General features: G+C 45.9%; 1 protein-coding gene across 1 annotated transcript in view; it reads right to left on the bottom strand.

Moving 5' to 3' along the window:
- PKD1L1 (polycystin 1 like 1, transient receptor potential channel interacting) overlaps positions 1 to 18681 on the bottom strand; it is a 166191-nt gene that overhangs the window by 135464 nt on the left and 12046 nt on the right. The window contains 5 exon segments of the mRNA XM_071215041.1: positions 3602 to 3841; positions 4348 to 4516; positions 5003 to 5119; positions 6842 to 7015; positions 18291 to 18613. Of these exon segments, the coding sequence (XP_071071142.1) occupies positions 3602 to 3841; positions 4348 to 4516; positions 5003 to 5119; positions 6842 to 7015; positions 18291 to 18613 (1023 nt within the window).

The following is an 18681-nucleotide window of genomic DNA, read 5'->3' as shown; positions in this document are numbered from 1 at the left end:
GCAGGGACTCAGAGAAAATGACACGGCAGAGCAGAGGAGTTCGATTCAGTTTTGGTGCAGGTGTTTTGATGTGGACCTGGGGAAGTAAAGACACAGAGAAGGGGACAGAAGGGAGTTTTGAGCTGGCGCCTGGGAAGTAAGCACACAGAGAAGCAGAGCAGCTAAGCCTGGAGAGAATCGAGCCTTAGGGAGAGAGACAAAGCCTGACAGTTTATAGCTGGTCTTGTGGAGTGAGCAGGACAAATGAGCCTGGAGAGAAACAAGCCCCTGGAAGAGAGGAGCCCAGGAAGCCTGGACCCTCGCAGACGTCGGCAGCCATCTTGCTCCAACATGTGGAACTGACATTGGTGAGGGAAGTAACTTACGCTTTATGGCCTGGTAACTGTAAGCTCCTACCCCAAATAAATACCCTTTATAAAAGCCAACAGAGTTCTGATACTTTATCAGCACCCCTTTTACTGGCTAATCCAGGCTTGTTAAGACTTAAGCCCTGACCTAGATGCTGCATTTGGAGATGAACACAGCCTGACCTCAAAATCTCAGTCTGTTGAGAAGACATAGGAGTAAAAAGAGGACCACAAAATAAGGCCTTAAATGCAATAATTAAAGTTTACACAGGTTTCCGTGGAGCTAGGAAAGAGGTTGAAAACCACCACTCCAGCACGGGAAAGCAACAGAGGGAGTCGCGTCAGAGTTGGGTCAGGCAGCCCGGGTCGGGCTCTGCCAGGTGGGGAAGGGCATTTCTCCCAGATGCCCAGTGCAGGGGTGTGTGGAACTGCACATAAGCTGCAGCCCAGGGCCCAGAGGAGGAGGGAGAGGCAGGACAGAGGCCGGGGGTCAGCAGGGAAGAGGTCCCCGGGGTCCTTGCCATGGATAGCAAGCTAAGGAGTTTGGGGTTCACCCCAAGCAACCTTATCTTCTGCACAGGGGTTGTAAGTTACCTTTTCTGTGCTCCAGGATCTGAAGTCCATCGGGTCATCTGCTGGGGTTGGCTGATGAGAACCTAGGACCCTGCCTTGGATTCTGCCCCACTCTGGCCCAGGAGCTCCTGCTCCGGCTCCCCATTGGACCCTTCGTTACCTTTCTTTGGAAAGCAAGTTTTGCCCAACAGACAGGCCCTTCTCCCCAAGGCTAGTATCCTCACCCGGGTAGGACCTGTTCGGGATTCAGAGAGCCATGGGAAGGCTTAGAAGGTGGCAGGCTCCAGCCAGTCCTGGGAAGTGAGGTGACTCCGGTGGAGAGGGCCATGGGCAAGTACTTAAAATACAGCCTTGCAAGAGAGCTGAGGCTGGAGCTAAGGCTCATGACTGGAAGAGTCCAGTATTAACAAGCAGGGTACAGAGGAAAAAGGGGTCAGAAGAGGCTGTCAGAGTGGCCAAAGAGAAGTAGGTGAAGTTGTTCCAGAGACTGTAGAAGGTAGAGGCTTCCTGCCTTCCCCTTAGGCTCCTACACACCCCCAGAGGGCATGTCCACCTACAGCTGGGGCCCTCTAGGAGCAGCTCCCTGATCCGCTTGTTTCTATTAGTGAGTCAGTGATTCTGAGTGTTGTTAGAGATGAAGGATGAGCCACGTGTTTGAAGAAATAGGGACTGAGACCTGGCTCCAGACCCACCCTCTTGGGCAGTAAAGGAAAGTGGGGTGCAACAGGATGTCCCTGGACACGCAGGATCTCCTCTGTGCTTTACCTTAGCCCATCAGGTGGGAATCCCTACCCCCACTTCACAAATTAAAAAACTGAGCAGCAGAGAAGGTACGCTCAAGTTTGCCAGCTCAAAAGCGGCAGCGTCAACTTGCAAGTGGCCATCTGACCCAACCCCCATGCTCTTCTCCACGTGCCAAGCCGAGGCACTGACCCAGCCTCAAGGGAAGGCTGATCACTAGGGGACAGCTGGCAAATCCATGACTTAGTCCAAGGGTGGGCCACAGTCAGGATGGGGGTGCAGTCATAACAAGGGCTCCTCCATGGCTGGAACGTGGGGAGGGCTTGACCCTGGGGTGAGGAGGCTGCAGTCGGAGTCCGGGGAGTCTGCCCATGCTCACAGTGGTCTGGCATCAGGAGGTGGAGGGAAGGATGCTCAGCCCGGGGAGAAAGCATGGTTGAGGCAAGGCTGAGGGAATTCTTCCCAAGAACTCTTGTCCTTGGGAGGGAAGGAGCAAGCAAATTCATCAAGATGGATGGCATCCACAGGAGATGTACGTCCAGGCTCCATGGCTAAGCACAGACCCTCAGGGAGCCCTGGGCCCCTGTGGGTCCTGAGGCTGATCCTGACAGGTGGCCACAGGAGTCCCCGAGAGAAGAGGGTGGCCTTGGGACCTCAGATCCCCGGCACATGGTGGACCTGAGGCTGCTGGTGGGTGCTACCTCCATATGAGGATGGGCAGAGGATGGGAGTGGATGGGGGCGGGATCAGAGGTGAGGCATGGGGAGAAGTCAGACAGAGTCCAAGGAACCAGGGATCTTAACCTTGCGATTTGGCAATTCTGGAGTTTCCAGTTAAAGTTTGCATGTCCCAAAGAAATAATAAGCTTATTTTTGAACAAAGGCAGGCATACCTCTTTCCTGTATGCCCATGTTGCTTTGTTCAAGGTAAAAATGGGTACTGAATTAAAGGAGAGACTCCAAACTCTTGAGAATAACACAAAGGTCCTTCACAAGCAATGCCCAAGAACCATCTAGTTTGATCTGCTACCGCCACTCATCACACCCTCCTAAACGCACCTACCGTTCACTCCAAACTCCTGTCCTTTCCTGAACATGCCACCCATTGGCACCCTCCCCTGGTGTCTTCACTCAGAAATGTGGTGTCTGTTTGGAAATCCCTTCCTTCTTTTCCCTTTGGCAAACTCCACTTCAAGATTTAATTTTCAGTTCATCCACAGATGCCACTGTCAGCTGTTCTCCAGTTTTCCAAAGTAGAATGAGCATTCCCACGCCTCTCCCACTTCTTTGCAGCATTTAACCCGCTGGACTGAAAGTATATCCTTACCTCTTTTTTTTTTTTAATTAATTAATTTATTTCTCTCCCCTTCCCCCGCCCCAGTTGTTTGTTGTGTGTGTCTATTTGCTGCGTGTTCTTTGTCCGCTTCTGTTGTTGTCAGCGGCACGGGAATCTGTGTCTCTTTTTGTTGCATCATCTTGTTGTGTGAGCTCTCCGTGTGTGTGGCGCCATTCCTGGGCAGGCTGCACTTCCTTTCGTGCTGGGCGGCTCTCCTTATGGGCCGCACTCCTTGCACGTGGGGCTCCCCTATGCAGGGGACACCCCTGCGTGGCAGGGCACTCCTTGTGCACATCAGCACTGTGCATGGGCCAGCTGCACACAGGTCAAGGAGGCCCGAGGTTTAAACCATGGACCTCCCATGTGGTAGGTGGGCGCCCTAACCACTGGGCCAAGTCCACTTCCCTATCCTTACCTCTTTGTCTTTCCCCCAGAACATGAGCTCCTCCAAATCTCTACCTGGGTTTTCTTTACCTCTGCCTAGTACCTGTCAACCAGATTGGCTGAAAGTCAGGTGTGTTGTGGAGAATCCATGGGCTGCTGCCTAGAAAACTCAATTCCAGCCTCTGTCTGCGGAAAACTTACCTGCGCCTTGTGCGGCTCACCTGTCGAAGACATGACTGTCGGTGCTGTTGCCCAGCCTGGAGGTGCCGTCCCCGAAGTCCCACAGGTAAGCCACCTCTGTGCCAAAGGTGATCCTGCACTCGAAGGTCACACTGGCGTTGATCAGTGCAGAGGAGGCGGAGGCGAGCCGGCTGGCCACGATTTTCCTCTGAACGCTGATGGGGTGAGGCTTGGAGACCACGCTGCTGACCCCGTTGGAAGCCTTGACCTTCACAAGATACCTGTGGGATGAGGTCATGGAGGGCAGAAGTCAGGGGGCAAGATGAAGCCTAGGTCATATCTAGGGAATCCCCACATACTTCAAAGAGAAAGGCAGGCAGGCAGTCTTCCGCCTTTACTTGGTAGGAATTATCACCATGCCTGAAGATTTTCAGCTTATTTGGGAGACGGGCAGTAACTATTTCTTGAACACCCTCCTTCATTATTTAACTCACTTCTCAAAGGAAATGGGGGAGGTGTGGTTACCCTTCTCCAGATGAGGAATGTGCTCGGGCCACCGGGCAGGGTTAGATGGGATTTCAAAGCCCACGCCCTTTCACCTAGTTCAGGCTGAAGGGAAGTAGGTCCATCAACACTACATTTGAGTTCAAGTCCCAGGAGTGCTTCGTGGCTAGTTATAACAGATGCCACGTCCTTAAAACTATTCTGATAGCAGCATGATCAACTTCGGATTGGGTCAAGGCTGCATGATAAGCAGCCACCCACCATCGTGACCATTTTCACAGACCGTTGAGGGGTGCTGAGTCGTCTCTGAATGCTTCTCGAGGTGGTCCTCACTGGCGGGTCATCTCCAAAGTACCATACAAACTCCAGAGGACTGGTTTCCCTGGTAACAGCTGCAAAATCAATGTCTGTGTCTGTGGCAAACACAGTTCCATTTGTGTAGACAGAAACAGCTGTGATAAAAGAAAGAGTGGTACAGGGACTTCAGAACTGAAGGGCGGGGGTCACCCAGTAGATGTTAGCAACTTCCCTCTCCCATCTGGTCACAGATGTGGGTGATGGGCAGGGAACCTCCGGATACGAATGCAGGACCGTGCAAGAGGAACCTGAGAAGCAATTCTGGCCTGAGTTCAAAGGTTGTCCAAGCGTAGCTTATGAGGTGGCATGGCCAAGTCCTTTGGGAATTTGCAGAGTATGCTATGGAGAGTGGGGAGGTGACTTGGCATACCCTGTCTTCCCGTGCCTTTAGATGCAAGGTTTAATGCCTGTGATTTCTAGTGAAGTCCTAGAGCAAACTGGAGGTGAATTCAGAGCCCGTTCAAGGTTTAGGAGAATCTCAGGAGCTGATAATAGAGGCAAGTGCTTTCTAAGGGTTTCATAACCTCAACTGATTGTCTGAGGAAGATTGTGCTAAAGCTGGAATTAGAACAAAAACATACGCTGCATCTTGTACCACACAGTCATACTGGTCCAAGCTTGGCTGCCATCCACTTGGTTTTGAGAAGCAAAGGACATGTTATATGAGATGAGTGGAAAACGATGCATAACAACAGTGCCTAGAATGACAGAAAAAGAAAGGAAATAGTCTTAAAATTAATAAACTTGTCTCAAAGAACACATGATATAAATTTAACTTTTTTTTAACTTCCCTCTTTGAATTCCAATAAATTTCAAAATTCAAAATATGTGTTTTGAATCAGACACGTAGAAAATAGGAACTTTGTCAGAGAATTTTTCTCTTTAAATTTTCTTTCAGTGTCTTCTCAATCTCTCTTGAGAACTCCCTAAGTGGAAATAAATATGTTAATTATTTTGAAATACATTTATTACTTTGCTAGATGGCCTTGCTTTGTATTTTTCCAATGTGTACTTTTTCCGAACAAGAAAAAGCTTCAGGCTCTTAAGCCCTCTGAAATTTTATGCAAAATTTCACACCTAAGTATTTTCATATACATTTTTATATATTTACACATATATACATATATATATGTGTGTGTGTTATATTAGGAGAACATACACCAAACATATTATCATATGTCAGATTCTGGAAAAGCACTGAGATATCTAGGAAGACTTAGAGCACTTCATTTATTATACAGAAATTAAGAAAGGTGGTAATTTTTTAGATGTTCTGCCTGGTTTTTCTCTTTAAAATGAGAAAATGTTTATAAAAGCAACAAAGTGGAATGGACATTTTTGTCCTTTATCAATCCATTAGCATTTCTGAAAAATAAAAATATTCTGTAAGAGTGACAATATCTCATTAACGATGCCTAAAAAATTCTGCCCACAATCTGGTAGTCAACAATCTTGAGGATGTACAACGAACTCAGTTGCATAAGATTGCCCACTTTATGGAGCTAGACTGAAACTCAGATCTTCTGATTCTAAATCCTGGTAGGGAGCAGACTGGCGATTTATAAGGATTGTGTGTCTTTACATTGGGTAGACAAGTTGCTTATTTATTCAATGTTTAGATAAGACAATGAAATATGAATGACTGATTAGCTAGTTAGAGTGTGCTGACAGGTTAAAGAGAAACTCCCATACATATTTCATAGTGTCTTAGAGAGTTTCTTTACAGGTTATTTATATGGAAAATGTCCAAGTGTGGAAATCTTTCATTGAACCACACTTGTCCTTTACCTCCCTAATGTTGCTGATATTTGGCTGGATCCACCACTCCCAGCCCTGCTGGCCTCGCAGCTTTGAATTTCTCCTCTCTAAAATGGGGACGAGGGGAGCACCATCTCATGGGTGGCTGTGAGGACAGAGTGAAGGAATGAGAGAACTGTAGCAGCCTTGCTTCTCAGTTCCGGGCTTTTGCTTGTTGTCATGTTGTCTGCGCCACATGTTCCTCCCTGCCTCAGCTCTTCATGCTCAACCCACTCTTCAAGGCCCATCTCAGAGGCCAGCTCCTCCATCAAGCACTCCCGATCCCCCAGTCAGCTTTAACTCCCTCTCTCCTGGGACCTCCCAGCCCCTTAGCAATGCCTTTCCTAAGGTACTTTTATGTTCCATCTCATATTTTCCGCAAGCCTATCTTAATTCCTTCACTAGATTATAGGCTCCCTGAAACCAGGAGTTTATATGACTTTGCCTTTAGTAGCCCAGAGCAGAGTAGTCTGCAATAAATATTTCCTGAATGAAGGAAGAATAATAGATAATGAATGCGTCTCTATTTAGAATTGTTGCAACCTGAATGACAATTAAAGCAGCAAGAGCATCATGTTTCCCTTGTGAGGTCTGGTTGCTTCAACTCCAGATGCAAGTCTTACTTTTCTGATTTATGTGGGCATCAGCAAAGATAAGAACTTCATCCTCGTGGATGCTGCTGGAATTCATGAACACAGATATACTCCCATGGCCAACCTCCACATAATAGGGTCCAAGCTCCACTTTGGTTCCATATAACTCATTATAAATACCTGCCTTGAGCATATAGAAACCTTCTGTGGGGAAAAAAAGAATGACCATTTAATGAATTTTTAAAGGAAAGCACAACAATTAACATTTAAAGAATGGTTATTGCGATAGTTTCAAGTTATGCGTACCCCAGAAAAATGTGTTCTTAAAGTTAATCCATTGCTGTGGGTGTGGACCCACTGTAAGTAGGATCTTTGGGTGAGTAGGATCTTAACTTTGAGATGTGACCCACCTCATTCAGGGTGGATCTTAATCCTCTTACTGGAGTCCTTCATAAGAGAATGAAATTCAGACAAAGAAAGAGAGCCATGAAAGCAAGAAGCTAGAAGCAGTAAAACCCGGAAGAGAAGGGAGAGACCAACAGATGTCACCAGGTGCCTTGCCATGTGACAAATGAGCCCTGGATTGCTGGCATCCAGTCTTTGAGGAGAAAGCATTGCCTGAGAGGGCCTTAATATGGACTTTTTTCTCAGCCTCAAACTTGTCAGCTTGTAGGTTAATAAATTCCCATAGTAAAAGCCACTCCATTTCTGGTACATTGCTTTAGGCAGCCTGGCAGACTAGAACAGTGATGGTGGGGTGCCTAACGTGGGAACTTACACCATAGAGTTGACTTCTCTTTTCCCTTACAGAAGCGGGGCTGGCTTTGTGGATGTGCAACCTGCACAGGTGCTCAGGGCCCCACACGGAGAAGAGCCCCACTCTTGGGTAGATGTTTCACTTGCAAGGCTGTGAAATTCTTAATAATATTTTAACAAGGGGTCCCACATTTTCATTTGGCACTGAGCCCTAAACATTATGCAGCCAAATCCTGTGAAGTAGAAAATATTCACAAGAATAGAAGTAGCTCTTAGTTGTCCCACACCTGAGCAAGAAAGACCTAAACAGTCAAATGGAAACACATCAAAGAACTATTGTGGTCGATGATAAAAATGGCCCAGATTCCTTCCTCTGTTTTCATACTTTTATAAGACAATAATGATTTGCAGCTCCTTTCATTAGGTGGTAGAGCCTATTTGTCCACAACTCGAGTCTGTCTAGTCTTGTGGCCAATGAGTTTGGAAAATGCGTGTGCACTTGGGCGGGCTTACCCTCTCCTGCTACGCTTGGTGCCACAGTCGTTGCTGTCATGGGAAGAGGCTCAGGCTAGCCTGCTGCATGGGGAGAGCCACGGGACTGGCACATTCCCACCACACCAGCCAACTGTCAGCTCACCCCCGAAGCAGAGCCACCTTGCAGCTGCTGACAGCAGAGCTGTGAGCTAAGCAAGTTGTGTTTTGATTCACTAAGTTTTGGGACAGTTATGGAGCCACAGATCACTGGTACAATTCCACCAAATTAGAGGGCTCCTTAGTCATTCTCGAGTCCAAATCACTCACCCAATAATTCTTAAATTGTGTATTTGATCATGTCGCCCCTCAGCTTTAAAACATGAGCCGATTCCCGATGTGTCACAGCATGAACCTTAGCTGAGCCCTTCACACGTGAGCTGGTTCCTACCCTCCATCCCTGGCTCTACGCTGCTCTTACCTGATTCGTCGTCTACACAGAACTAGCCTCCACTTCTCAGACACCCCACATGCTGTCACAGCGCCGTGCCTTTGCACAGCCTTTCTCTCTGCCTACAGTGTCCTCCCTCATCTCTACATTTGGCCATCAACCCCTTTCTTAAGCCTCTCTGAGTAACCCAGGTAGAAATAGTGGCTCCTGACTGCATTTGGCTGCAGAATTTGGGTTCTGTGTACCTTTCAGGACCATTCCCCTCTTCATATTCCTTGCCCTGAAGTCCCACCACAGAGCACACAGTAGGTGATCAATGAATGCTTCTCAAATGACCAGTGGGGTTTTGCAGATTGGAAAACTACAGCCCAAAAAGGTTAAATGATTTGTCCTGGGCACAGAGCATGCAATTATTTCTTAGAAATTAAGATAGTCCTTCCTCCCTTCATTTTCTGTACCCAAATTACATGAAATAAATTTATTTATGTAGAGAATGTTGCAAGTAGTAGCAAAATAAGAAGTAGGAAAGAAGGCCAAGTGAGCAGACTTGCAGGTCACCACATCACTGAGGCAGGAACTTTACTAAGAGCTGTTAGGTATTAATCAACACATTCCCCACGTTTCACTCTAAAAAGGCAATTTCATGCCTAAGAGTTAGGGCTGGCAGTTTATTGCAATTGTTAAGAGAACTCACTTTGGACTCAGGTGAATTTGGCATGTGGACTCTGTCTCCTAGAGGGCAATCAAACCTCATGCCTCGTGAGCTTCTTACGTTCTGATTTCACTTACCCCAGTTGAGAGGATGGAACACCAATTCCTTATTTCACTCTTAAAGCAACAAAGAAATCAAATGATGCATTCTTAATTTGTGGATCTTTAAAATTAATAGAGTAAAGCCTGATTTGAACATGGAAATATAGTCAGCATTCAAGGAATGCAGTAAAGAAAACAGTGAACAAAAATACAAACTCCTTTTTCTTGGGTAAAGCTAGGATTTGGTTTACCACGCTTGGAATCTATGAAAGTTGCAAGAGTTGCTAAATGCAGCAGAATAAAGCAGGAGAGAACACAAATCTTGTCCTCAGAGTGAGAACTCAGCCAAAGAGGACTTGGTGGTTGAGAACATCATAACACACACATTTACATACATGTGTTATACTTAAAATATATATCTATATATATATATTTATTTATTTATTTATCTATTTCTCTCCCCTTCCCCACCCCCTGCCCAGTTGTCTGCTTTCTGTGTCCATTCGCTGTGTGTTCTTCTGTGACCACTTCTATCCTTATCAGTGGCACCGGGAATCTGTGTTTCTTTTTGTTGCGTCATCTTGCTGTGTCAGCTCTCCGTGTGTGTGGCATCATTCCTGGGCAGGCTGCACTTTCCTTTGCACTGGGGGCTCTCCTTACAGGGCGCGCTCCTTGAGCATGAGGCTCCCCAACGCGGGGAACACCCCTGCATGGCAGGGCATTCCTTGCGCGCATCAGTACTGCGCTTGGGCCAGCTCCACATGGGTCAAGGAGGCCCGGGGTTTGAACCGCAGACCTCCCATGTGGTAGGCGGACACCCTAACCACTGGGCCAAGTCCACTTCCCTATGTGTTATACTTTTTGAAACTGAGGGGCATATCCAGAGGGGCAAATCACCCATCCTTCATTTCTAAGGGAATGGAAATGCGCTGGCACAGAACACAGTTCCCTTTGGACTGGGTTTGGTTCTGAGGAGCAGGGGAGGAAGAAATAATGAAGGCTCCTACAGATAACCCATGTTTGCGAGAATATACCAGAGACAAACTGCAGCAAACCAAATGGGTAAAGCATGGCAGAAGGACTAAGGGTGAGAACTGAATGCATTTAAACCTACAGACCTAGAATGAAAGCAAATATGAGAAATCAGGTGAAAGCAAGAATGTAAATACATGTACTGGCAGTGGGGAAATCACACAACAAACCAATGGGCGGGTGTTGGGACTGAACCATGTGGCCCACAGGAGACACGTTCAAGGCCTTAAGGCCTGACCCTGGTCCTGAGGGTGTGGGTCTATTTGTAAACAGGACCTCTGAAGGTATTCTTAGTTAAAGTGAACAGGGTCCTCAAAAGTCCTACTGAGATGAAGCCAAACTGAGTCAGTGAGGGGTCACCCCACATGGCCTCAGACCTGAGACGCAGAGGAAATTTGGATGCTGCATTAGTCAGCCAAATTGGTGCTGACGCAAAGAACCAGAACTCTGTTGGCTGTTATAAAAGGTATTTACTTGGAGTAAAAGCTTATAGTCACAAGGCCCTAAAGAGTTCAACTCAAGGTTACTTCCTCACCAAAGTCTGTTGCCACGTATTGAAGCAAAATGGCGGGCGATGTCTGTGAGGGTTCAGCCTTCCTCTTCCTCTTAAAGCTCTGTGGTCCCAGCTCCTTCTGATCTCAGCTGTAGGCTGGAGGGCTCATTTGTTTCCAGGCTCAGCTGCTCTGGTCTCTTCACAAGGTGAGCAGTAGGCTATCAGGCGTATGCTTCATCTGTCTCCCTGGGGCCACAGAATCAAAGCTCTCTCCTCTGCTGTGTCTATGGAGCTCCCTTCCTCTGTGTTCTTGAGTGTCTGTTTGTATAGCCCACCAAGGGGGCAGGGACTCAACAATGAGTCGCCCTATTGACATGGTTGAATCAAAACCCTAATCTTGATTTAATCAAGTAAAGCCTTTGAATTAATTTTTTTCTCTTTATTTATTTTTTAATGTTGCATTAAAAAAATATGAGGTCCCCATATACCCCCCACCCCCCTCACCCCACTCCTCCACCCATAACGACAACCTCCTCCATCATCATGAGACATTCACTGCACTTGGTGAATACATCTCTGAGCACCGCTGCACCTCATGGTCAATGGTCCACACCATAGCCTACACTCTCCCACAGTCCACCCAGTGGGCCATGGGAGGACATACAATGTCCAGTAACTGTCTCTGCAGCACCACCCAGGACAACTCCAACCCCCGAAAAATGCCCCACATCTCATCTCTTCCTCCCACTCCCTACCCCCAGCAGCCACCATGGCCACTTTCTCCACACCAATGCCACATTTTCTTCAAGCCTTTGAATTTAAATCAAAGGGTGTCATCCCCAGAGAAACAGACCAATTTACAAATGTGATCAATATCCCTTTTTGGAATTCATAAATAATATCAAATGCCACAGATGTCATCTTAGAAACCAGAAGCCAGGAACTGAACAGATGGCCATGTGCCAGAGGTGCCCAAGGACTGTGGCAGGCCGGCCCCAGGGCACTGCATTTCAGGAGAAAGTGCGGACCATGGAGACCTTGGTTTTGGACTACCAGCCTCTAAAACCATGAGGCGATAAACCCCTGTTATTCAAGCCTACTAGAGGGTGGTGTCATAGCATCCCTGGCAAACTAAAGAGGAGGGAGGTGAGGAATAATGCAGATGGTCTGCCTTATAATTGCTGGAAATAAAAAGGTATCATGTAAACCTAGCAAAACAGTCAACAAAGGCATATGCGTATTTAAGAGTGCAAAGACAAATACTAGTAAGAGTAAATTAAATGATTAAAATTGGGTGACAAAGACAAGGGAGGGAAAGGGGAAGAAATGGAGAATATATGAATTTTATAATGTCTCATAGTGGATAATGAATAGTTCCTGTCTTAAAAAATAGAGGGATAATGACGTTTTATAGAGTTATAAATAAAAGGGAATCAGTAGAACAAGACTACAAACCTTCCCACTATCAGAAGACTAACTCAGAAAAACACAAATTCAATAAACTCATCTATTTAAAATAGTGACTGAATGAATCACAAAGCAAAGTCAACTCATTTGTATACAAGAGAAACATCTAAAACCCAGTGAGTCCCCAAAAGTGGAAAATAAAAGGATGACCAAAATTAGGTGAGGTTATTGTGATGAGGTGGGAAACGACCTCGAGGCTGTAGTAGGCAGAATAAAAAGGATGGTAGACAAAATTAAGATGCTTGGCTTGCATGGTCTATTAAATGAACTTAGAACATGCAGTGCCAAGGGTGCAGGGACACCCTAGCACTTAGGGTATGTACATAGGGTAGGGTGTCGGCTGTGTGGAAGGACCACCCCCTGAATCCTGGAATATGCGAGGTTCTGAGGTTCTCTCCCCCTCCAGCTCTCTCTTTACCACCCCCCCCCCCCACACACACACACATTAGCCTTTCCTGGTGACTGTGTGGCTAGGAGGGGCAGAACCAGGAGGTAAGGGGCTCAGGACACGGAAGATTCCTGGAGTTACCAAACACTCGCCCTGTCCAGAGACACAGACTTGTAACTCACTGTAACTGGTCAAGCAGCTGTGAATTTTCATTCCTAAACCTGACCACATTTTAAGGCACAAAGATGACTGTAGAACTTCACAAATAAAAGTAGGAATAATGAGAAAATATTTGCTTACCCTAATACAATAAAACTAGACATTAATAATGAGGCCAGGACACAAAAAGAAGGCCATGACATCTGGATATGTCAACACTTTTTACACACTAATAAGTAGTCTGGAAAATAAGAGCAAAAACACTGAAAAACAGGAAGAAGGAAATAAAGATGAAAGCAGAAATTACTAAATGGGGGGGGGGGATGTAAAATGAATAAACTCTAAAAGCTTGTTCTTTAAATAAACTAAGGAAAATTTACCCAACCTAATCAAGACAAAAAGGAAAGGAGAAAGCATAAAATACAAAATAAGAAACGACAGAAGGAAATACCCATTGTTACTGATGACATTTAAAGAACTGTAAGAGCCTCTTTTGTTCACCTCTATGCAAATAAATTTGAAAACCTGGATTAAATGAATAATTTTCTAAGAAAATATAACTTAAAAAGAACTGACTACAAGAGAAATAGAAAAATATAAACAGATGACTTTCTACAAAGGACCCAGTGGAAGATGTCAACAAGAAGCCCCAGCCAATAAGAAAGAAAAATGCACCAGTCCCAGAGGATTAATAAGGAAATTCTCCAAAATAGAAAAAACTGTTTTAAACTGACTTAGGACAAAAAATAGAGAAAGAAACTTTCCTCATAACATTGATGCCAAAAATCTGAAACTATGGCATAAGTATCAGTAACTACTGGCCAATCCCATTGATGATTATCAATGGGAGAATCCTAAATAGCATATTAGGAAACCGAATTCAGCCTCACATTTAAAGAGTCATATGTCAAAATCAAACGTTTCCCCTTCAGGAATTCAATGATGATTCAATATTAAAATATTGATTTAATAGAATTCATGACATTCACCATCTAAAGAGGAAAAACAAAAAACAAAAACAAAACATAAGAGCATCTCCACAAATGCCAAAAAGGATTTAACAAATTCACTAACCATTATCAATTTAAAAAAATAGTCCTCAATAAGGGGAAATGTTGAAAACTTCTTGAACATGATAAATTGTATTTGCCCAAATTCAGATCAAATTTAAAGGGAAAACACTAGTCACAGCCCAAGGCAAGCTTGACCCTGTCATCTATCTTACTTAACGTAGTTCAGGAAGTACTGGCCAGTACTATTAAACATAAGAAAGTCACTTGAATACAACCGGGAAATGCGAAGTAGACATATCACTATTTTAAGCAACATCTTGACAACCATAAAACACAAAAGAACCAACTTCAGTGTGACTAAACAATATGCGGATTCAGAAAGACAGGGGTACACGAAGTTGACAGCAAATAACAGCAGCTCTTTCATATGCAAACAACAACCAGTTTAAAGATAAAAATGGAAGAAAGCATCTCACTTAACAACAGCACAAAAGTAAAATATCTTACAAGAGATATTTAAGTTCCATATGAAGAAAAATTTTAAATGCTTCTAAAACTGCAAGGAAGAGTTAAAAGAGTAAGGCATATTTGTGAAGGGGGGGTCTCTTAAGCACAACAACTCTGCATTAATTAGTTTAATAAATCTAACACTGTACCAATAAAAATGCCAGTATGGTATTTTTATAACAGTGAGTCTGGAGTGCATATGGAAAATGAACAGACAGAAAGAGCCAGATGACTCTAGAGAAGCAAATGAGCGCCAGGGGGCAGCTAACCCTACCAACTTGTGAAACGAGCCTCATGGCAGTGGTGCATTTATTCATAGATGCAGAAAAACAGGGCTGAGGCACTGAGGAGAGGAAGAGGCATCCATCACAGCCTGACGGGCAGAGACCCCGGCCGTGGAGTGAGACCCCACCAGAACCCCCTGAGAGAAGGCTGCCACTTGAGGACAGAGCGCCCAGACCCTGCGCGAGGTCCCATTTGAAACTCCCGGGTCTGAAGGAAGAAGGGCCTTGGTCCCTGAGAGCTGACGGGTGAGGCTAGAGAGGCAGCCGGGCAGGGCAGCAGACTGGGGCCCTTCCCTGGGGGAATAAAGGTGGTCCCCTACGTGGAGGACACCTGCCCGCACATCTGGGTGCAGACTACCACGTTTCCCTTTTCTCTCATTTCTCAAAAAACGATTTTTACAGGTATATTAACCAGCTGAAGGGGTGCTGATGCAAAATACCAGAAGCCTGCTGGCTTTTATATAAGGGTATTTATTTGGGGTAGGCGCTTACAGGTACCAGGCCATAAAGCATAAGTTACTTCCCTCACCAAAGTCTGTTTCCACATGTTGGAGCAAGATGGCCGCCGACGGCTGAGAGGGTTCAGGCTTCCTGGGCTCCTCTGGGCCCAGCTCCTCTGGTTTCTGCACAAGGTCAGCTGTAGACTATCAGGTGAACGGCTCCGTCTCTCTCTCTCTGTAGGGTTTCTGCCGTGTCTAAGGAGCTGTCTCTATTCCCCTGTGTTCTTCTCCTGGCTCAGTTTCTCCTTTCCTGGTAACTGTTTTCTTTACTCTGTGTGCTGACTTCCTGGGGCTCCAGCTTAAGGCTTCAACATCAAACTCCAACATCGGAAACCCTCCAACTCTGTCCTTTGCAATGTCTTTTATCTGAGTCCCCCCCCACCAAGGGGTGGGGACTCCACACCCTAATGACGTGGCCCTAATCAAAGCTCTAATCATAACTCAGTCCTGCCCAGGTACAGACCAGATTACAAACATAATCCAGTATTTATTTTTGGAATTCATAACCATCTCAAACTGCTACAAGAGGCCTTATTAAACTGGTGCATTGCTGACTTGTTTCTTGAGATGGAGCCAAGAACCTAGAGAACCCAGTGCATTCTGCTAACAGATGGAACAGAAGAGCAAGCCTCCAAAGTACCCCCGAAACACAGAGGACATTAGCATATGGCAGAGGGGGGATTTCAAATCCATGCAGGGAAAGGATCAGCCAATAAACGGTGCTGAGACAAAGGAGTGGACTTTCAGAAAAAAATGGAATTGAATCTATGCCTCAGACTTCATATATTCAAAGGTATTAATATTTAATTGGGCAAAATGGAATTATAAAAATACTAGAAGAAATCATTAGAGAATTACTTTTTCAACTTGGATTACCCGAAGGGTTTTCTTCTATGCCAATAAAAGCAGAAACCATAAAAGAGAAGATTGATACACATCATTTTATAAAAATTTTTAAATTTTTGCATAAAAAAAAAAACTGTAAATAAAGCCAAAGGACAAACGGTGCCATGTAAAGAGAAGACAAAATTCCCTAATTCCTCAAAGAGCACATACAAATGGCACAGGTGCAATAATCCAATAGAAAAATAGGCAAAAGATTTGAAAAGGAAATTTTAGTCACTATCAAATATACAAAAAAGAGTCTCATCCTCACTAATTACACCTGATTGAATCAAAACCTGTTCTTCATGGTGCTCAAATACCATTGAATACTGACCATTTCGTGTGTGTTTTAGTTTCCCAGGCTGCTCAAGTAAATACCGTGAATTGGGTTGGGTTAAAGAACGGGAGCTTATTCACTCACGGTTTTGAGGCTACAAGAAAGTCCCGAGCACAGTGGAGTGAAGCGATGCCCTCTCCTTGAGGTGCATCCTGGGGCTGGCGGCAGCCATCTCTGGTCCCCAGCTCACCCCCTGGTCGAGCTCACAGCGGCGTCTCCAGGTCTCGCCCTCCTCTCGGGCTCCCTCTGTGGCTTTCTCTCTCTTTCTGAATTTCATTCTGCTTGAGAAGGACTCCAGGAACAGGATGGAGACCCCTGCTTAACTGAAGCAGCCTCATCACCAGGCCCACCGTGGGGAAGTAGATGTGGCTCGAGTGATCGGCTCCCGTCTACCATATGGGAGGTCCAGAGTTCGATTCCCAGGGCCTCCTGGTAAAGGGGAGCTGGCCTGAGTGGAGAGCTGGCACAGTGAGATGACGCAACAAAACGAGACACAGAAGAGAGACAACGAGAGACACAGCAGGCCTGGGAGCTGAGGTGGCACAAGAAATAGTGAGTGCTGCTCTCCCACTCCAGCAGGCCCCAGGACCGGTTCCCAGGGCCACCTAAAGAGAAGACAAGCAGACACAGAAGAACCCACAGCGAATGGACACAGAGAGCAGACAGTGGTAGGGCAGGGTAGGGGTGGGGCGTTAATAAATAAACCTTTTTAAAAAAAGGCCCACTACTGGTTCACAGTCACAGAGCTGGATTAACTTCAAGAACATGCTTTTCTGGGCACATACAGTTCTAAATCACCACACAAAAAATGTGGTCGAACCAAATAAGAGAAATGCAAATTAAAACTGCAGAAAAAACCTGTTTCCACTGAACATATCAACTACTACATTACTCTTTGGGGTATAAACTGGGCCTATTGGAGGAAAATTTAGCAATAATTATCAAATTACAAATACATTCAACATCCGAGGCAGGCATTCTTCTTTTCTATGAAATGACATATATGTGAGATTATTCACTGCAATGTAGTTTGTAATACTGAAAGATTAGAAACAATCTCCATGTCCAATAATAACAGTTAAATATGTTTGGCCCATTAAATTAATGGAATACTATACAACTCCATAAAATAATGGAAATTTTTTCTGTACAAACATGGGACTATCTATAAGAAATGAGTATGTATTTTGTGAGCAGGGAGATGAACATATATAGTATGCTTCCAATTGTGTAACCGGAGGGAAATAATATTTATATATACTTGCATATACTAAAGATATAAGAAATGGGAATCGGTTGCCACTTGGGCGCTTGCTGGGAGGAGGGCCTTGCACTGTACATCTTCCTGTAATGTGTGAGTTTGAACCTTGTGAATGTACTGGATTCAAAATTTAATTTAAAAAAGGAATAAAAGCAAAAGCAAAGAAAGTTCAATCCTGCCAGCAGTCAGGGAAGCACCAGAACTCTCCCCTCTTCCCAGCCCAGCACCTCCAGGGATTTAGCAGCTCTCTAAGGTAGAACAGTTCAAACGCCAGGCTGTCTGGATAAGGAATCCACCCCCCCCCCCCACATTCCTTTGATCTATGTGCAAAGGGTTGGACATTTTAGTGCAAAAGAATTCGTATAAATATGTGTGTGTATATATATTTGACAGAAAAATGTAAGGGATTTTACTTTAGAATTTTCCTTCTGTGTCAGAGGCAACTCCATCGTATTCGCTCAGGGCCAGTCCCTAAGCATATCCTAGCCTCAGTTTCCTCCTCTCTAAAACGGAATTGACAGCGCCGACGTAAGGATTAAATGAGCTAAAGTACATGCAGCAGATGACAGTGCAAGGCACAAGTGGCCAGCACGCGTCGCCGAGCTCCTGCTCCGCCACAAGGAGGGCTCGGGGGAGTCCCCCCACCTTCCTGCACCGCTGGCTCCGTCTCCTACTTTGGTATTTGCCCTCCATGGTCCAGATGACAGCACTGGGCACGGTACCTCTCCAGTACTGGTGGCAGGCTGTAAGCCCTGCGCCATCAGACGCATTTCCGGTCCTCTTCTGAACCACCAAACCGTCCCCGAAGTCGACAGCCAGGCAAAGAGCGTCCCCGGCAGCCGTCTGGACGTGGACCCTCAGGCCACGGGGTGCCCGCGTGTCGCTTCCTGGTGGCCGGCGGGCCACAGGGTTCACCGCGCCGGGGGGACCGCGGGCTGGAGTGGCACCGGCACGGCACCATGCCAACGGGGCGAGCTTCTTGAGACCCGGTCCCGACGCCGAGAGGTTGGGGGTCCGGCCAGCGCCGGCTGGGGTGCTGTCAGGGCTGTGGGCAGAGAGAGGGGCGCTTTAGACTCACAGTGGTCCGGCAGGCTCGCCGCCCGCATTGCCACC

Source organism: Dasypus novemcinctus, chromosome 5, assembly GCF_030445035.2.
Source record: "Dasypus novemcinctus isolate mDasNov1 chromosome 5, mDasNov1.1.hap2, whole genome shotgun sequence".
In the NCBI taxonomy this organism is placed as follows: domain Eukaryota; kingdom Metazoa; phylum Chordata; class Mammalia; order Cingulata; family Dasypodidae; genus Dasypus; species Dasypus novemcinctus.
This window is presented reverse-complemented; position numbering and strand designations above follow the sequence as displayed.